General features: G+C 43.2%; 1 protein-coding gene across 3 annotated transcripts in view; it reads left to right on the forward strand.

Annotated features, from left to right (window-relative positions):
- The window catches only part of fras1 (Fraser extracellular matrix complex subunit 1), a 352,007-nt gene that overhangs the window by 321,239 nt on the left and 11,799 nt on the right, over positions 1–18,969 (forward strand). For all 3 annotated transcript variants that reach the window (XM_036936462.1, XM_036936463.1, XM_036936464.1), the window contains 11 exons: positions 2,288–2,488; positions 2,739–2,926; positions 3,257–3,532; positions 8,958–9,190; positions 12,223–12,383; positions 12,522–12,736; positions 14,113–14,263; positions 14,704–14,971; positions 15,853–15,969; positions 16,394–16,560; positions 16,961–17,166. In XM_036936462.1, coding sequence (XP_036792357.1) covers positions 2,288–2,488; positions 2,739–2,926; positions 3,257–3,532; positions 8,958–9,190; positions 12,223–12,383; positions 12,522–12,736; positions 14,113–14,263; positions 14,704–14,971; positions 15,853–15,969; positions 16,394–16,560; positions 16,961–17,166 — 2,183 coding nt within the window. The remainder of the gene's footprint in view (positions 1–2,287; positions 2,489–2,738; positions 2,927–3,256; positions 3,533–8,957; positions 9,191–12,222; positions 12,384–12,521; positions 12,737–14,112; positions 14,264–14,703; positions 14,972–15,852; positions 15,970–16,393; positions 16,561–16,960; positions 17,167–18,969) is intronic.

Genomic DNA, 18,969 nt, shown 5'->3' on the forward strand with positions numbered 1-18,969 from the left:
CATTATGGAGCAGCATGTAGCTGATTGGTTAGAGTGGGCAGCCATTATGGAGCAGCATGTAGCCGAGTGGTTAGAGTGGGCAGCCATTATGGAGCAGCATGTAGCCGAGTGGTTAGAGTGGGCAGCCATTATGGAGCAGCATCTAGCTGATTGGTTAGAGTGGGCAGCCATTATGGAGCAGCATGTAGCCGAGTGGTTAGAGTGGGCAGCCATTATGGAGCAGCATCTAGCTGATTGGTTAGAGTGGGCAGCCATTATGGAGCAGCATGTAGCCGAGTGGTTAGAGTGGGCAGCCATTATGGAGCAGCATCTAGCTGATTGGTTAGAGTGGGCAGTCATTATGGAGCAGCATGTAGCCGAGTGGTTAGAGTGGGCAGCCATTATGGAGCAGCATGTAGCCGAGTGGTTAGAGTGGGCAGCCATTATGGAGCAGCATCTAGCTGATTGGTTAGAGTGGGCAGCCATTATGGAGCAGCATGTAGCCGAGTGGTTAGAGTGGGCAGCCATTATGGAGCAGCATGTAGCCGAGTGGTTAGAGTGGGCAGCCATTATGGAGCAGCATGTAGCCGAGTGGTTAGAGTGGGCAGCCATTATGGAGCAGCATGTAGCCGAGTGGTTAGAGTGGGCAGCCATTATGGAGCAGCATCTAGCTGATTGGTTAGAGTGGGCAGCCATTATGGAGCAGCATGTAGCTGATTGGTTAGAGTGGGCAGCCATTATGGAGCAGCATGTAGCCGATTGGTTAGAGCGTTGGGCCAGGAAACTGAAAGGTTGCAGGATCCCCGAGCTGACAAGGTAAAACACTGTCGTTCTGCCCCTGGACAAGGCAGTTAACCCACTGTTCCCCTGAACAAGGCAGTTAACCTAACCCACTGTTCCCCTGAACAAGGCAGTTAACCCCACTGTTCCCCTGAACAAGGCAGTTAACCCCACTGTTTCCCTGAACAAGGCAGTTAACCCACTGTTTCCCTGAACAAGGCAGTTAACCCACTGTTTCCCTGAACAAGGCAGTTAACCCACTGTTCCCCTGAACAAGGCAGTTAACCCACTGTTCCCCTGAACAAGGCAGTTAACCCACTGTTCCCCTGAACAAGGCAGTTAACCCACTGTTCCTAGACCAGTTAACCCACTGTTCCCCTGAACAAGGCAGTTAACCCCACTGTTCCCCTGAACTAGGCAGTTAACCCCACTGTTCCCCGGTAGGCTGTCATTGTAAATAAGAATTTGTTCTTAACTGACTTGACTATTTAAAGGTTACATTTTGTAAACTTTTTTTGTTATTACAGCTGCAAATCATTTTGAATAAGGTTCTAACAACTCTTAAGGCAACATTATGTCCATTTGTTTTTGTCAAAATGTTATTCATTAGGAACGTTGACTATCATTTCTTTTCACTTCGAAAAAAAATATGGAGTAGGTTGTGTAGATCGGTAGGAAAAACATGAAATTGAATCCCTTTTTAGATGTAATTTTAAGGTAGCAAGGGGTGTGTAAAGACTGTGTAAGGGGTGTGTAAAGACTGTGTAAGGGGTGTGTAAAGACTGTGTAAGGGGTGTGTAAAGACTGTGTAAGGGGTGTGTAAAGACTGTGAAAGGGATGTGTAAAGACTGTAAGGGATGTGTAAAGACTGTGTAAGGGGTGTGTAAGCGGTGTGTAAATAATGTGTAAGGGGTGTGTAAATAATGTGTAAGGGGTGTGTAAAGACTGTAAGGGATGTGTAAAGACTGTGTAAGGGGTGTGTAAAGACTGTGTAAGGGGTGTGTAAAGACTGTGTAAGGGGTGTGTAAAGACTGTGAAAGGGATGTGTAAAGACTGTGAAAGGGATGTGTAAAGACTGTAAGGGATGTGTAAAGACTGTGTAAGGGGTGTGTAAGGGGTGTGTAAATAATGTGTAAGGGGTGTGTAAATAATGTGTAAGGGATGTGTAAAGACTGTAAGGGATGTGTAAAGACTGTGTAAGGGGTGTGTAAAGACTGTGTAAGGGGTGTGTAAAGACTGTGTAAGGGGTGTGTAAAGACTGTGTAAGGGGTGTGTAGACTTTCACTAGAGATCAGTAAAGTTACAAACTCGGAGTTGATAGCTTGAGAACACTGACTTTGTATAGAGAACGCTGACTTTGTATGGAGAACACTGACTTTGTATAGAGAACACTGACTTTGTGCTACATTCCTTAAGATAACGGCATTGTACGACATTACAAACAAACACAGGGCGTACTTTTACATAGACAAAAAAAGCTCAGTTAATGTAAAAAAAAAAAAATGCATCGCATGTTCCATTTCCTCAGCCCCCACCATAGAGTTTGAGCAGACGTCGTACCAGGTGAGGGAGCCCCCCGGGCCAGACGGCATCGAGGTACTTAACATCAAGGTGGTCAGGACAGGAGACCAGGACCGCACCTCCAAGGTCCGCTGTAGCACCCGGGACGGATCAGCACAGTCCGGAGTGGACTACAACCCCAAGAGCAGGGTCCTCAAATTCACCCCTGGTCAGTAAGACTTAATAAGAAGGAGCACTATGGGTAGTATAGTATATCTGGCTCTAAGAACCTCATAGCCAATCACATTCCCTTTAGTGATTGCTCAGACTGGGTCCTGTGTATTTGTATTCACCCGTTTCAGAGGGATTTTGACAGGAAATGTAATACATTTTTACATTATTGAAGGTATTTTACATGACATGTCGACGATGCAGCGTAAGGAAATGTTAACTTTACTTTTTCTGGTCTTTCTGTGAAGGCATGGACCACATCCTGTTCAAAGTGGAGATTCTGTCCAATGAGGACAGGGAGTGGCACGAATCCTTCTCATTGGTCCTCGGTCCTGACGATCCGGTGGAGGCGGTGCTTGGAGAGATCACCACGGCAACAGTCACCATCCTGGACCAGGAAGCGGCAGGGAGTCTCATTCTCCCGGCCACGCCCATCGTAAGGAGCATTACTCAATTCAATCTGAATTATAATGTAATTTTTATCAAATTAATATTTTCAGAACTTGCCAGAAAAAGAGCCAAGACAAAAAAAAAACTTTAAACTTTCCCTCAAAGATTGTAGGCATAGATACTTACAGTATCTTCTCTGGCCTATAGCCTACCTTTAATATATGATTGATGATGTGACATATTTCACGTTAAACCCTTTCTTCTGTTATCAGTCTTGAATAAAAATTAGGAGTCAATTAGACTGACTCCAACACCCTCCCTCCCTCCCTCCCTCCCTCCCTCCCTCCCTCCCTCCCTCCCTCCCTTCCTCTTCCAGGTGGTATCTCTGTCAGACTATGACAACGTGGCTGAGGTGTCTAAGGAGGGCAGTAAGAAGCAGCCTGCGCCTGGTTACCCCTTGGTGTGTGTGACGCCCTGCGACCCCCACTACTCCAAATACTCTGTGATGAGGGAGCGCTGCAACGAGGCAGGCATCAACCAGACCTCTGTTCACTTCTCCTGGGAGGTGGCTGCCCCTACAGACACCAACGGGGCCAGGTCACCTTTCGAGACCGTCACTGATACCACACCATACACTGGTGTTAACCATATGGTGAGTAGTTGAGTAATAGTAGTAGTGGTGGTAGTGGTGGTAGTGGTAGTAGTAGTAGTAGTAGTAGTAGTAGTAGTAGTAGTAGTAGTAGTAGTAGCAGTAGTAGCAGTAATAGTAGTAGTAGTAGTAGCAGTAGCAGTAGCAGTAGTAATAGTAGCAGTAGCAGTAGCAGTAGTAGTAGCAGTAGTAGTAGTAATAGTAGTAGTGGTGGTAGTAGTGGTGGTAGCAGTAGTAGTAGTAATAGTAGTAGTAGTAGTAGCAGTAGTAGTAGTAGTAGTAGCAGTAGCAGTAGCAGTAGCAGTAGTAGTAGTAATAGTAGTAGTGGTGGTAGTAGTAGTAGTAGTAGTAGCAGTAGTAGTGGTAGTAGTAGTAGTAGTAGTAGTAGCAGTAGTAGTGGTAGTAGTAGTAGTGTTGGTAGTAGTAGTAGTAATAGTAGTAGTAGTAGTGGTAGTAGTAGTAGTGGTGGTAGTAGTAGTAGTGGTAGTAGTAGTAGTAGTAATAGTAGTAGTAGTAGTAGTAGTAGTAGTAGTAGTAGTAGTAGTAGTAGTAGTAGTGGTGGTGGTAGTGGTGGTGGTGGTAGTAGTGGTGGTGGTAGTAGTAGTAGTAATAGTAGTAGTGGTAGTAGTAGTAGTGGTAATAGTAGTGGTAGTAGTAGTAGTGGTAGTAGTAGTAGTGGATGTGGTGGTGGTAGTTGTAGTAGTAGTGGTAGTAGTGGTGGTGGTAGTAGTAGTAGTGGTAGTAGTAGTAGTAGTAGTGGTGGTAGTTGTAGTAGTAATAGTAGTAGTAGTGGTAGTGGTAGTAGTGGTGGTAGTGGTAGTAGTAGTGGTAGTAGTGGTAGTAGTAGTAGTGGTAGTAGTAGTGGTAGTAGTGGTAGTAGTGGTGGTAGTGGTGGTAGTAGTGGTGGTAGTAGTAGTAGTAGATGTAGTAGTAGTAGTAGTAGTGGTAGTAGTAGTAGTGGTGGTAGTAGTAGTAGTAGTAGTAGTAGTAGTAGTGGTAGTGGTAGTAGTGGTGGTAGTGGTAGTAGTAGTGGTAGTAGTGGTAGTAGTAGTAGTAGTGGTAGTAGTAGTGGTAGTGGTAGTAGTAGTAGATGTAGTAGTAGTAGTAGTAGTAGTAGTAGTAGTAGTAGTAGTAGTGGTAGTAGTGGTATTAGTAGTAGTAGTGGTAGTAGTAGTAGTAAATGTAGTAATGGTAGTGGCAGTAGTAGTAGTAGATGTAGTAGTAGTAGTAGTAGTAGTAGTAGTAGTAGTAGTAGTAGTGGTAGTAGTGGTATTAGTAGTAGTAGTGGTAGTAGTAGTAGTAAATGTAGTAATGGTAGTGGTAGTAGTAGTAGTGGCAGTAGTAGTAGTGATAGTGATAGTAGTAGTAGCAGTGGTAGGAGTGGTAGTAGCAGTGGTAGTACTAGCAGCAGTAGTGATAGTAGTAGTTGTAGTTGTGGTAGGAGCAGTGGTAGTACTAGCAGAAGTAGTGATAGTAGTAGTAGTAGCAGTAGTAGCAGTAGTAGTAGTAGTAGCAGTGGTAGTACTAGCAGAAGTAGTGATAGTAGTAGTAGCAGTAGTAGCAGTAGTAGTAGTAGTAGCAGTGGTAGTACTAGCAGAAGTAGTGATAGTAGTAGTAGTAGCAGTAGTAGCAGTAGTAGTAGTAGTAGCAGTGGTAGTACTAGCAGAAGTAGTGATAGTAGTAGTAGCAGTAGTAGCAGTGGTAGTACTAGCAGAAGTAGTGATAGTAGTAGTGAAAGTAGTAGTAGTTGTTGTTGTAGTAGTAGACTGTCACTAATGCCACACCCTATACTGGTTGGTGTAAACCATAGGGTGAGTGCCGGGGAAGAGGTACACTCTTAGAAAGAAGGGTTCCTAAACTGTTCTTTGAGAATGGCAGTGGTGGAAAAAGTCCCCAAATGTCATACTTGAGTAAAAGTAAAGATACTTTAGTAGAAAATGACTCAAAAGTGAAAGTCACCCAGTAAAACTCTGCTTTAGTAAAAGTCTAAAAGTATTTGGTTTTAAATCTACTGAAGTTTCAAAAGTAAAAGTAATAACACAAATATACTTAAGTATATAAAGTAAAAGTATAAATTGTTTCAAATTCCAACTGTTAAGCAAAGCAGACTGCTCCATTTTATTTTTCTCTTAATGTATGGATAGCCAGGGGAACACTCCAACACTAAGACATCATTTACAAATGAAGCGTGTGTGTTTAGTGAGTCCGCCAGATCAGAGGCAGGGATGACCAGGGATGTTCGCTTGATAAGTGCGTGAATGGACCATTTTCCTGTCCTGCTAAGCATTCGAAATGTAACCTGTATTTTTGGGAAATGTATGGAGTAAAAAGTAGATCATTTTCTTTTGCAATGTAGTGAAGTAAAAATACCTCCAATGCACCCATTACTGAGATGGCTTTTCCAGTGTAGATGGTTTAGGCAGTCTCATTGATAAGTCTTCCCTACCCTGGCAGTCATGCTGAATACAGGTGGGTGATTAAAAGTTCCAATTGTGGCTTACTCTCTGGCTGTATTCCAATAGGAATTACACATTACTTTGCCAGCCAGCATAATGTGAGTTGCTATCAAATCTAATCAAATCCATTTTTATTTATCACATGCGCCAAATACAACAGGTGTAGTAGACCTTACCATGAAATGCTTACTTACCAAGCCCTTAACCAACAATGCAGTTCAAGAAATGGAATTAAGAAAATATTTACTAAATAAACTAAAGTAACAAAAATATATAAAACGAGGCTATATATAGGGTTACCAGTACTGAGTCAATATGCGGGGTAGGGGTTAGTTCAGGTAATTTGTACATGTAGATAGGGGTAAAGTGACTATGCATAGATAATAAACAGTGAGTAGCAGCAATGTAAATAGTCCAGGTGGCTATTTGATTAATTGTTCAGCAGTCTTATGGCTTGGGAATAGAAGCTGTCAATGAGCCTCTTGGAACTAAACTTGGTGCTCCGGTACAGCTTTCCGTAGTAGAGAGAACAGTCTAAGACTTGGATGACTGGAGTCTTTGACAATTTTTGGGGCCTTCCTCTGACACTGCATAGTGTATCGGTCCTGGATGGCAGGAAGATTGGCCCCAGTGATGTACTCGGCTGTACGCACTTCCCTCTGTAGCGCCTTACGGTCGGATTCCGAGCAGTTGCCATACCAACCGGTCAGGATGCTCTCGATGGTGCAGCTGTTGAACTTTTTGAGGATCTGGGGACCCATGCCAAATCTTTTCAGTCTCCTGAGAGTCTTGGTGTGTTTGGACCATGATAGTTAGTTGGTGATGTGGACACCAAGGTACTTGAAACTCTAGACCTGCTCCACTACATCCCCGTCGATGTTAATTGAGGGCGTGTTCGGCCCTTCCTTTTCCTGTGTTCCAGGATCAGCTCCTTTGTCTTGCTGACGTTGAGGGAGAGGTTGTTGTCCTGGCAATACACTGCAAGATCTCTGATCTCCTACCTATAGTCTGTCTCATCATTGTCGGTGATCAAGTCTACCACTGTTGTGTCGTCAGCAAACTTAATGATGGTGTTGGAGTCGTGCTTGGAGACACAGTCGTGGATCAACAGGGAGTACAGGAGGGGACTAAGCACGCACCCCTGAGGGGCCCCCGTATTGAGGATCAACGTGGCAGATTTGTTGTTACCTACCCTTACCACCTGGGGGCAGCCTGTCAGGAAGTCCAGGATCCAGTTGCAGAGGGAGGTGTTTAGTCCCAGGGTCCATAGCTTAGTGATGAGTGTGGAGGGCACTATGGTGTTGAACGCTGAGCTGTAGTCAATGAACAGCATTCTCACATAGGTGTTCCTTTTGTCTAGGTGGGAAACAGAAGTGTGGAGTGCAATCGAGATTGCATCATCTGTGGATCTGTTGGGGTGGTTTGCGAATTGGAGTGGGTCTAGGGTTTACGGAATGATGGTGTTGATGTGAGCCATGACCAGCCTTTCAACGCACTTCATGGCTACGGGTCTGTAGTCATTTAGGCAGGCTACCTTCTCTTTCTTGGGCACAGGGACTATGGTGATCTGCTTGAAACATGTAGGTATTACAGACTCGGTCAGGGAGAGGTTAAAAATGTCAGTAAAGACACTTGCCAGTTGGTCCACGCATGCAATAAGTACACGTCCTGGTAATCTGTCTGGCCCTGCAGCCTTGTGAATGTTGATCTGTTGTTTATCATGCTCTAATGGAGAGCATGATCACACAGTCGTCCGGAACAGTTGGTGCTCTCATGCATGCTTCTGTGTTGCTTGCCTCGAAGCGCGCATAGAAGGTCCACTTCAATCAGTGTAGATGAAAGGGAGGAGACAGGTTAAATAAGTATTTTTAAGCCTTGAGACAATTGAAACATGGATTGTGTATCTGTGCCATTCAGAGGGTGAATGGGCAAGGCAACTCAATATTAGGAAGGTGTCCTTAATGCTTTTTACACTCATAGTCTAGGATAGTCGGAAAAAGTTACATTTTAATGGCTAATAAGGCTGGTGGAACCGTTCATAGAGGGTTCTAGGAAGAACCTTTAGATGATAAAATGGTTCTAGGTCAAACCATTTACTGAGGATTCTATGAAGCTCCAAAAAGGGTTCCCCTATGGGGACAAACCAAAGAACCCGTTATGGTTCTACTTAGCAACTTTTCTTTCTAAGAGTGTAGAATCAGTCACTAGTGGTGGAGAATGTTCTGTTGTAGTCTGTGTGTTTGTGTGTGTCTGTGTGCGTGCGTGCGTTTACAAAAATGAATTTCTTCAGCTGATTGACAGACTGATTGACTGACTGATTCATTGACTGATTGACTGTCTGACTGACTGACTGACTAACTGATTGATTGATTGACAGACTGACTGGCTGACTGACTGACTGATTGAATGACTTATTGACTGAATGATTGATTGACTGACTGACTGGCTGACTGACTAACTGGCTGACTGATTGACTAACTGATTGATTGACTGATTGATTGATTGACTGACTGATTGATTGACTTGTTGATTGACTGACTGACTGACTGGCTGATGGATTGATTGACTGATTGACTGACTGGTTGACTGACTGATTCATTGACTGACTAACTGGCTGACTGACTGATTGATTGACTGACTAACTGGCTGACTGATTGACTGGCTGACTGATTGATTGACTGAATGACTGACTGGCTGATGGATTGATTGACTGATTGACTGACTAGTTGACTGACTGATTGATTGACTGGCTGACTGACTGATTCATTGACTAACTGACTGATTGACTGACTGACTTTTTACTAATTGATTGACTGACTGACTGACTGATTGATTGACTGACTTTATGACTAATTGATTGACAGACTGACTGATTGATTGACTGAATGACTTTTTGACTAATTGATTGACTTGATTTGATTGATTGATTGACTGATTGATTGATTGATTGATTGACTGCATTTGCTCCACAGGTCCTGGACAGTATCTATTTCTCTCGGAGGTTCCATGTGCGCTGTGTGGCCCAGGCCCGGGACAAGTCCGGCCATCTTGGAACACCCCTGAGGAGTAACATAGCAACCATCGGCACCGAGGGTTCCATATGCCACACCCCTGTTACCACGGGAACAGCCCGAGGGTTCCAGGCCCAGTCGTTCATCGCCAGTCTGAAGTATCTGGATGTTAAACACAAGGAGCACCCCAACCGGTGAGCAGGGAGTCATTCACACACAAACACAATGAGCAGGTGTGCAAACACACAAACAGTCATGCAGCCAAACATACTACAACACAAGAAGCTACCCAACCGATGAGCTCACCAAACACAAACATATCTCCATATGGTCTATAAGAGTTCTAGAACAACTCCATATGGTCTATAAGAGTTCTAGAACACCTCCATATGGTCTATAATAGTTATAGAACACCTCCATATGGTCTATAATAGTTCTAGAACAACTCCATATGGCCAATAATAGTTATAGAACACCTCCATATGGTCTATAATAGTTCTAGAACACCTACATATGGTCTATAAGAGTTCTAGAACACCTCCATATGGCCTATAATAGTTCTAGAACAACTCCATATGGCCAATAATAGTTATAGAACAACTCCATATGGTCTATAATAGTTCTAGAACACCTCCATATGGCCTATAATAGTTCTAGAACACCTCCATATGGTCTATAATAGTTATAGAACAACTCCATATGGCCAATAATAATTCTAGAACACCTCCATATGGTCTATAATAGTTCTAGAACACCTACATATGGTATATAATAGTTCTAGAACACCTCCATGTGGTATATAATAGTTCTAGAACACCTCCATATGGTATATAATAGTAGAACACCTCCATATGGTCTATAATAGTTCTAGAACACCTACATATGGTATATAATAGTTCTAGAACACCTCCATATGGTATATAATAATTCTAGAACACCTCCATATGGTCTATAATAGTTATAGAACACCTCCATATGGTATATAATAGTTCTAGAACACCTACATATGGCCAATAATAATTCTAGAACACCTCCATATGGTCTATAATAGTTCTAGAACAACTCCATATGGTCTATAATAGTTCTAGAACACCTCCATATGGTATATAATAGTTCTAGAACACCTCCGTATGGTATATAATAGTTCAAGAACACCTCCATATGGCCTATAATAGTTCTAGAACACCTCCATATGATATATAATAGTTCTAGAACACCTCCATATGGTATATAATAATTCTAGAACACCTCCATATGGTCTATAATAGTTCTAGAACACCTCCATATGGTCTATAATAGTTCTAGAACACCTCCATATGGTATATAATAGTTCTAGAACACCTCCATATGGTATATAATAGTTCTAGAACACATACATATGGTATATAATAGTTCTATAACACCTCCATATGGTATATAATAGTTCTAGAACACCTCCATATGGTCTATAATAGTTCTAGAACACCTCCATATGGTCTATAATAGTTCTAGAACACCTCCATATGGTATATAATAGTTCTAGAACACCTCCATATGGTATATAATAGTTCTAGAACACATACATATGGTCTATAATAGTTCTAGAACACCTCCATATGGTCTATAATAGTTCTACAACACCTCCATATGGTATATAATAGTTCTAGAACACCTCCATATGGTATATACTAGTTCTATAACACCTCCATATGGTATATAATAGTTCTATAACACCTCCATATGGTATATAATAGTTCTACAACACCTCCATATGGTCTATAATAGTTCTACAACACCTCCATATGGTCTATAATAGTTATAGAACACCTCCATATGGTCTATAATAGTTCTAGAACACCTCCATATGGTCTATAATAGTTCTAGAACACCTCCATATGGTATATACTAGTTCTAGAACACCTCCATATGGTCTATAATAGTTCTAGAACACCTCCATATGGTATATAATAGTTCTAGAACACCTCCATATGGTATATAATAGTTCTAGAACACCTCCATATGGTATATACTAGTTCTAGAACACCTCCATATGGTATATAATAGTTCTAGAACACCTCCATATGGTATATAATAGTTCTAGAACACCTCCATATGGTATATACTAGTTCTAGAACACCTCCATATGGTATATAATAGTTCTAGAACACCTCCATATGGTATATAATAGTTCTAGAACACCTCCATATGGTATATACTAGTTCTAGAACACCTCCATATGATATATAATAGTAGAACACCTCCATATGGTATATAATAGTTCTAGAACACCTCCATATGGTCTATAATAGTTCTAGAACACCTCCATATGGTCTATAATAGTAGAACACCTCCATATGGTATATAATAGTTCTAGAACACCTCCATATGGTCTATAATAGTTCTAGAACACCTCCATATGGTATATAATAGTTCTAGAACACCTCCATATGGTATATACTAGTTCTAGAACACCTCCATATGGTATATAATAGTTCTAGAACACTTCCATATGGTCTATAATAGTTCTAGAACACCTCCATATGGTATATAATAGTTCTAGAACACCTCCATATGGTATATAATAGTTCTAGAACACCTCCATATGATATATAATAGTTCTAGAACACCTCCATATGGTATATAATAGTTCTAGAACACCTCCATATGGTCTATAATAGTTCTAGAACACCTCCATATGGTATATAATAGTTCTAGAACACCTCCATATGGTATATAATAGTTCTAGAACACCTCCGTATGGTATATAATAGTTATAGAACACCTCCATATGGTCTATAATAGTTCTAGAACACCTCCATATGGTATATAATAGTTCTAGAACACCTCCATATGGTATATAATAGTTCTAGAACACCTACATATGGTCTATAATAGTTCTAGAACACCTCCATATGGTATATAATAGTTCTAGAACACCTACATATGGTCTATAATAGTTCTAGAACATCTACATATGGTCTATAATAGTAGAACACCTCCATATGGAATATAATAGTTCTAGAACACCTACATATGGTCTATAACAGTTCTAGAACACATGCATATGGTCTACAATAGTTCTAGAACATCTACATATGGTCTATAATAGTTCTAGAACACATATAGATGGTCTATAATAGTTCTAGAACATCTACATATGGTCTATAATAGTTCTAGAACACATACATATGGTATATAATAGTTCTAGAACACTAACCTTGATTAATATCTTATTTTTCTTCTGCAGTATCCACATCTCGGTGCAGATCCCCCACCAGGACGGTATGCTGCCCCTAGTGTCCAGCATGCCCCTCCACAACCTGCACTTCCTGCTGTCGGAGTCCATCTACAGACAACAGCATATCTGTTCAAATCTGGTCACTCTCAAAGACCTGCAGGGGGTCTCTGGTGAGCGTACACACACTTGATCACACACACACACACACACACACACACACACACACACACACACACACACACACACTGGTGTGCACCAAATAATACAAATTCTCCCTTTAACAAAAGTGTGTTTGATGTGTGTTTCAGAGACGGGTTTCCTGGATGATGTCCAGTATGACAGTATCTCTCTGGGTCCGGGTTATGACAGACCGTACCAGTTCAACCCTGGTGTCCGAGAGGCTAAGAGCATCCAGCTGTATAAACACCTCAACCTGAAGAGCTGCATCTGGACCTTCGATGCCTACTACGACATGACGGAACTCATCGATGTCTGTGGAGGCTCTGTCACTGCCGACTTCCAGGTACAATACTATACGCCCTGCAGTGGGTTAGGGGGTCACATAGAGGGTTAGGGGTCACATAGAGGGTTAGAGGGTCACATAGAGGGTTAGGGGGTCACATAGAGGGCTTAGGGTCACATAGAGGGTTAGAGGGTCACATAGAGGGCTTAGGGGGTCACATAGAGGGTTAGGGGGTCACATAGAGGGTTAGGGGGTCACATAGAGGGTTAGGGAGTCACATAGAGGGCTTAGGGTCACATAGAGGGCTTAGGGTCACATAGAGGGCTTAGGGGGTCACATAGAGGGTTAGGGGGTCACATAGAGGGTTAGGGGGTCACATAGAGGGTTAGGGGGTCACATAGAGGGTTAGGGGGTCACATAGAGGGTTAGGGAGTCACATAGAGGGCTTAGGGTCACATAGAGGGCTTAGGGTCACATAGAGGGCTTAGCGTCACATAGAGGGTTAGGGGGTCACATGGAGGGTTAGGGGGTCACATGGAGGGTTAGGGGTCACATAGTGGGTTAGGGGGTCACATAGAGGGTTAGGGGGTCACATAGAGTGGTAGTGGTCACATAGAGTGTTAGGGGTCACATAGAGGTTTAGGGGGTCACATAGAGAGTTAGGCGTCACATAATGGGTTAGGGGCCACATAGTGGGCTAGGGATCACATGGAGGGCTAGGGGTCACATAGAGGGTTAGGGGTCACATAGAGCGTTCTCATGTCACATTCAGGGTTAGGGGTCACATGGAAGGTTAGGCATCACATAGAGGGTTAGTGGTCACATAGAGGGTTAGGGGTCACAGAGGGTTAGGGGTCACAAAGAGAGTTAGGGGTCACATAGTTGGTTATGGGTCACAGAGAGTTAGGGGTCATATAGTGGGTTAGTGGTTACATAGAGAGTTAGGGTTCACATAGTGGGTTAGGGGTCACATAGTACTCTAGTGTTTATCATGCTCTGAATTCACTCCTGTTGGACATAATATGGACATAATATTATCCCAGATATCCATTTACACACAATAAGACATTATGATTGGAGTCCACAGTACTATTGTGTCCACATTGGCTGGTCAGGTTGATTTGCATTGACTTTGGTCTCCCAGTCATGTGGGCACACATGCAGTAGAAGCCTTGAATGCTCAGATAGAGTTTACATGTGACTCATCCCAACCACAGTATGCAAAACATTCTAGGACTGGCTACAGCTGTTGCCACTGTATATCACCTTATATCATGCCATGTTTAGTAGCATTACATTATGTAATGTAATATGATCTCATCTTATGTCATGTCTTGTGTATGTCCACCCCCCCCAGGTGCGTGACTCTGTTGTTCCTGGTTGAGTAGTGTTATTTCCTGTCACTTTATCTCATGTCTTGCGCTATGTCCCCCCAGGTGCGTGACTCGGCCCAGTCGTTCCTGACGGTGCAGGTTCCTCTCTACGTGTCGTATATCTACGTAACAGCTCCCAGGGGCTGGGCTTCTCTGGAACACCACACTGAAATGGAGTTCTCTTTCTTCTACGACACCGTGCTCTGGAGGACAGGTGAGGGGGGGGGGGGCTGTGTGTGGGGGGGGCTGTGTGTGGGGGGGGATGTGTGTGTGGGGGGAGGGTGTGTGTGTGTGGGGGGGGGGGGGGGGGGGCTGTGTGTGGGGGAGGAGGGGCTGTGTGTGGGGGAGGGGGGGCTGTGTGTGTGGAGGAGGGGGGCTGTGTGTGTGGGGGAGGGGGGGCTGTGTGTTGGGGGGCTGTGTGTGGGAGGGGGGGCTGTGTGTGTGGGGGCTGTGTGTGTGTGGGAGGGGGGCTGTGTTGGGGGGGGTGTATGTGTGGGGGGAGGTGTATAAGGGGTTGGTATGTTTCTGTGTAACTCTGTTTAACTGGTATGTCTCTGTGTATCTCTGTTTAACTGGTATGTCTCTGTGTAACTCTGTTTAACTGGTATGTCTCTGTGTAACTCTGTTTAACTGGTATGTCTCTGTGTCCACTAGGCATCCAGACAGACAGCGTTCTGTCAGCCAGACTCCAGATCATCAGGATCTACATAAGAGAAGATGGCCGTCTGGTCATCGAGTTCAAAACACACGCCAAGTTCAGGGGCCAGTTTGTCCCCGAGCACCACACTCTGCCTGGGCACAAGTCCCACCTGATGGTCCCGGACCACCTGGGGGGGATAGAGTTCGACATGCAGCTCATCTGGAGCGCCCAGTCCTTTGATTCTCCCTACCAGCTCTGGAAAGCCACCTCCTCTTACAGCAGGTCAGTAAACAGACATACTGTAATGTACAGTTATAGATATAGATAAATAGATATTCCAAGTCCTTTGATTCTCCCTACCAGCTCTGGAAAGCCACCTCCTCTTACAGCAGGTCAGTAAACAGACATACTGTAATGTACAGTTATAGATATAGATAAATAGATATTCCAAGTCCTTTGATTCTCCCTACCTGCTCTGAGGGCCACCTCCTCTTACAGCAGGTCAGTAAACAGACATACTGTTATATACAGTTATAGATATATATATTAGTAGATATTCCCAGTCCTTTGATTCTCCCTACCTGCTCTGGAAAGCCACCTCCTCTTACAGCAGGTCAGTAAACAGACATACTGTAATGTACAGTTATAGAAATAGATAAATAGATATACCCAGTCCTTTGATTTTCCCTACCTGCTCTGAGGGCCACCTCCTCTTACAGCAGGTCAGTAAACAGACATACTGTAATGTACAGTTATAGATATAGATAAATAGATATTCCAAGTCCTTTGATTCTCCCTACCAGCTCTGGAAAGCCACCTCCTCTTACAGCAGGTCAGTAAACAGACATACTGTAATGTACAGTTATAGATATAGATAAATAGATATACCCAGTCCTTTGATTCTCCCTACCTGCTCTGAGGGCCACCTCCTCTTACATCAGGTCAGTAAGGGTTACTCGGTGTGTAAGCTTTTGTTCCGACCTGTGTCTTCTGCATGCCACAAAACAGTGTTAGCCTGCTGAGCTAAGTTAAAGCCTAGGCATTAGCCTGGGGACCTAATGTAAACGTCGTCAGGTCTCAGGGCAAGGTTAAAACATCATGTAAGTGTGATTCAGAAGCGTCTCTGTTAGAGGAGCTTTACCATAACGCTTGTTGTGTTCCAGGAAAGACTACTCTGGAGAGTACACAGTGTTTCTGATCCCCTGTACCGTGCAGCCAACCCAACCATGGACCGACCCTGGAGACAAGCCTCTGTCCTGCACAGCCCACGCCCCAGAGAAGTATGTCCCTCCACAGCCACCATACACTTCTTAGTGAGGGCCCCAGAGAATTATGTCCCTCCACAGCCACCATACACTTCTTAGTGAGGGCCCCAGAGAAGTATGTCCCTCCACAGCCACCATACACGTCTTAGTGAGAGCCCCAGAGAAGTATGTCCCTCTACAGCCACTATACACTACTTAGTGAGGGCCCCAGATAAGTATGTCCCTCCACAGCCACCATACACTTCTTAGTGAGGTCCATACACTGTTGCCATGCTCCTATCTTGACAATTGGTTGGCAAATAAAGATATGGTTGATTTGGTTAAATATGTCACTCAAACATATGTCGTGGTGTTCCTCAAGGCTCCAGTCTAGGACCTGTTTCATATGGCCATGCTCGACATATTCGGTAAGAACCTGACGTAATGTCATCTCTCCCAGGTTCCAACTACCTATAGCCTTCCAGCAGACCAACCGACCGGTGCCTGTCGTGTACAGCCTCAACACAGAGTTTCAGCTGTGCAACAATGAGAAGGTGTTCATGATGGACCCGGCCGTTGCTGACATGTCCATGGCTGAGATGGACTACAAGGGAGCCTTCTCTATGGGTACAATAACCGTTCCACACACAAAGTCACAGGGCAGACCCAAATAAAGAGAACGGGGATAGTTGAGCTATTACCCGTTATCTACACGACCAAACTTCCCGACTTACACAAAGATATTGTAAAAAATATACACTATTTCACTATTTCCCACAGTGACGGAAAATAGAAAACATGGCTCAATTTCCCCGCTTGCCCATATGTCTGTGATGCCACTGGGTTCAAAATGTGTGGCCCTTATATCCAGTCATCCACAACTTGTCTCTCTGCTGCCCCTACAGGCCAGACACTATACAACAGGGTGCTGTTTATTAGAGTATTGTCTCTCTGCTGCCCCTACAGGCCAGACACTATACAACAGGGTGCTGTTTATTAGAGTATTGTCTCTCTGCTGCCCCTACAGGCCAGACATTGTATGGCAGGGTGCTGTGGAACCCAGAGCAGAACCTGAACTCAGCCTACAAGCTGCAGCTGGAGAAGGTGTACCTGTGTACAGGACGGGATGGATACGTGCCCTTCTTCGATCCCACGGGGACTCTGTACAACGAGGGCCCTCAGTACGGCTGCATCCAGACCAACAAACAGCTCAAACACAGGTTCCTGATCCTGGTATGTATATCTACTGAGATGGGAAAGAGGTCAAGCGTCCTATGTTTTCACCATGTCTGCCCTGGAGCTGCCCATTCTAATACAGGTTTTCTGGCAAAGTGTGCCCTCTATTCATCTCTATGATGGTATAGTTTCCATTCAACTCCCATTGTCCTCTTGTAGTGGTTGGAGATATTGGTGATGTTCCAGGTTGTCTTGTTTTTTTTTTTCACAGTCCGCGCTGCACATCTCAGAAGATGTCCATGTCACATGAATGTGCTTCCTGAGATGCTTCAAAACAATGATTATCTGTGCAGTGTGACTGTAATTTTGACAACCTGGAATTGCAGGCGGTGCAAACTGTTTGTAGATTTACATATAGTCCCTTTCACCAATCATTCTTATTCCAACCCGACTTGTATCGCAGAGTGCAAACTGTTTGTAGATTTACATATAGTCCCTTTCACCAGACATTCTTATTCCAACCCGACTTGTATCGCAGAGTGCAAACTGTTTGTAGATTTACATATAGTCCCTTTCACCAGACATTCTTATTCCAACCCGACTTGTATCACAGAGTGCAAACTGTTTGTAGATTTACATATAGTCCCTTTCACCAGACATTCTTATTCCAACCCGACTTGTATCGCAGAGTGCAAACTGTTTGTAGATTTACATATAGTCCCTTTCACCAGACATTCTTATTCCAACCCGACTTGTATCGCAGAGTGCAAACTGTTTGTAGATTTACATATAGTCCCTTTCACCAGACATTCTTATTCCAACCCGACTTGTATCGCAGAGTGCAAACTGTTTGTAGATTTACATATAGTCCCTTTCACCAGACATTCTTATTCCAACCCGACTTGTATCGCAGAGTGCAAACTGTTTGTAGATTTACATATAGTCCCTTTCACCAGACATTCTTATTCCAACCCGACTTGTATCGCAGAATGCAAACTGTTTGTAGATTTACATATAGTCCCTTTCACCAGACATTCTTATTCCAACCCGACTTGTATCACAGAGTGCAAACTGTTTGTAGATTTACATATAGTCCCTTTCACCAGACATTCTTATTCCAACCCGACTTGTATCGCAGAGTGCAAACTGTTTGTAGATTTACATATAGTCCCTTTCACCAGACATTCTTATTCCAACCCGACTTGTATCGCAGAGTGCAAACTGTTTGTAGATTTACATATAGTCCCTTTCACCAGACATTCTTATTCCAACCCGACTTGTATCGCAGAGTGCAAACTGTTTGTAGATTTACATATATTGTAAAGAGGGTATATTTTGTGTCTGTTTTGTATCACAGAGTGCAAACTGTTTGTAGATTTACATATATTGTAAAGAGGGTATATTTGGTGTCTGTTTTGTATCACAGAGTGCAAACTGTTTGTAGATTTACATATATTGTAAAGAGGGTATATTTTGTGTCTGTTTTGTATCGCAGAGTGCAAACTGTTTGTAGATTTACATATATTGTAAAGAGGGTATATTTGGTGTCTGTTTTGTATCGCAGAGTGCAAACTGTTTGTAGATTTACATATATTGTAAAGAGGGTATATTTTGTGTCTGTTTTGTATCGCAGAGTGCAAACTGTTTGTAGATTTACATATATTGTAAAGAGGGTATATTTTGTGTCTGTTTTGTATCACAGAGTGCAAACTGTTTGTAGATTTACATATATTGTAAAGAGGGTATATTTTGTGTCTGTTTTGTATCGCAGAGTGCAAACTGTTTGTAGATTTACATATATTGTAAAGAGGGTATATTTTGTGTCTGTTTTGTATCGCAGAGTGCAAACTGTTTGTAGAT

Source organism: Oncorhynchus mykiss, chromosome 11 (genome assembly GCF_013265735.2).
Source record: "Oncorhynchus mykiss isolate Arlee chromosome 11, USDA_OmykA_1.1, whole genome shotgun sequence".
Lineage (NCBI taxonomy): Eukaryota > Metazoa > Chordata > Actinopteri > Salmoniformes > Salmonidae > Oncorhynchus > Oncorhynchus mykiss.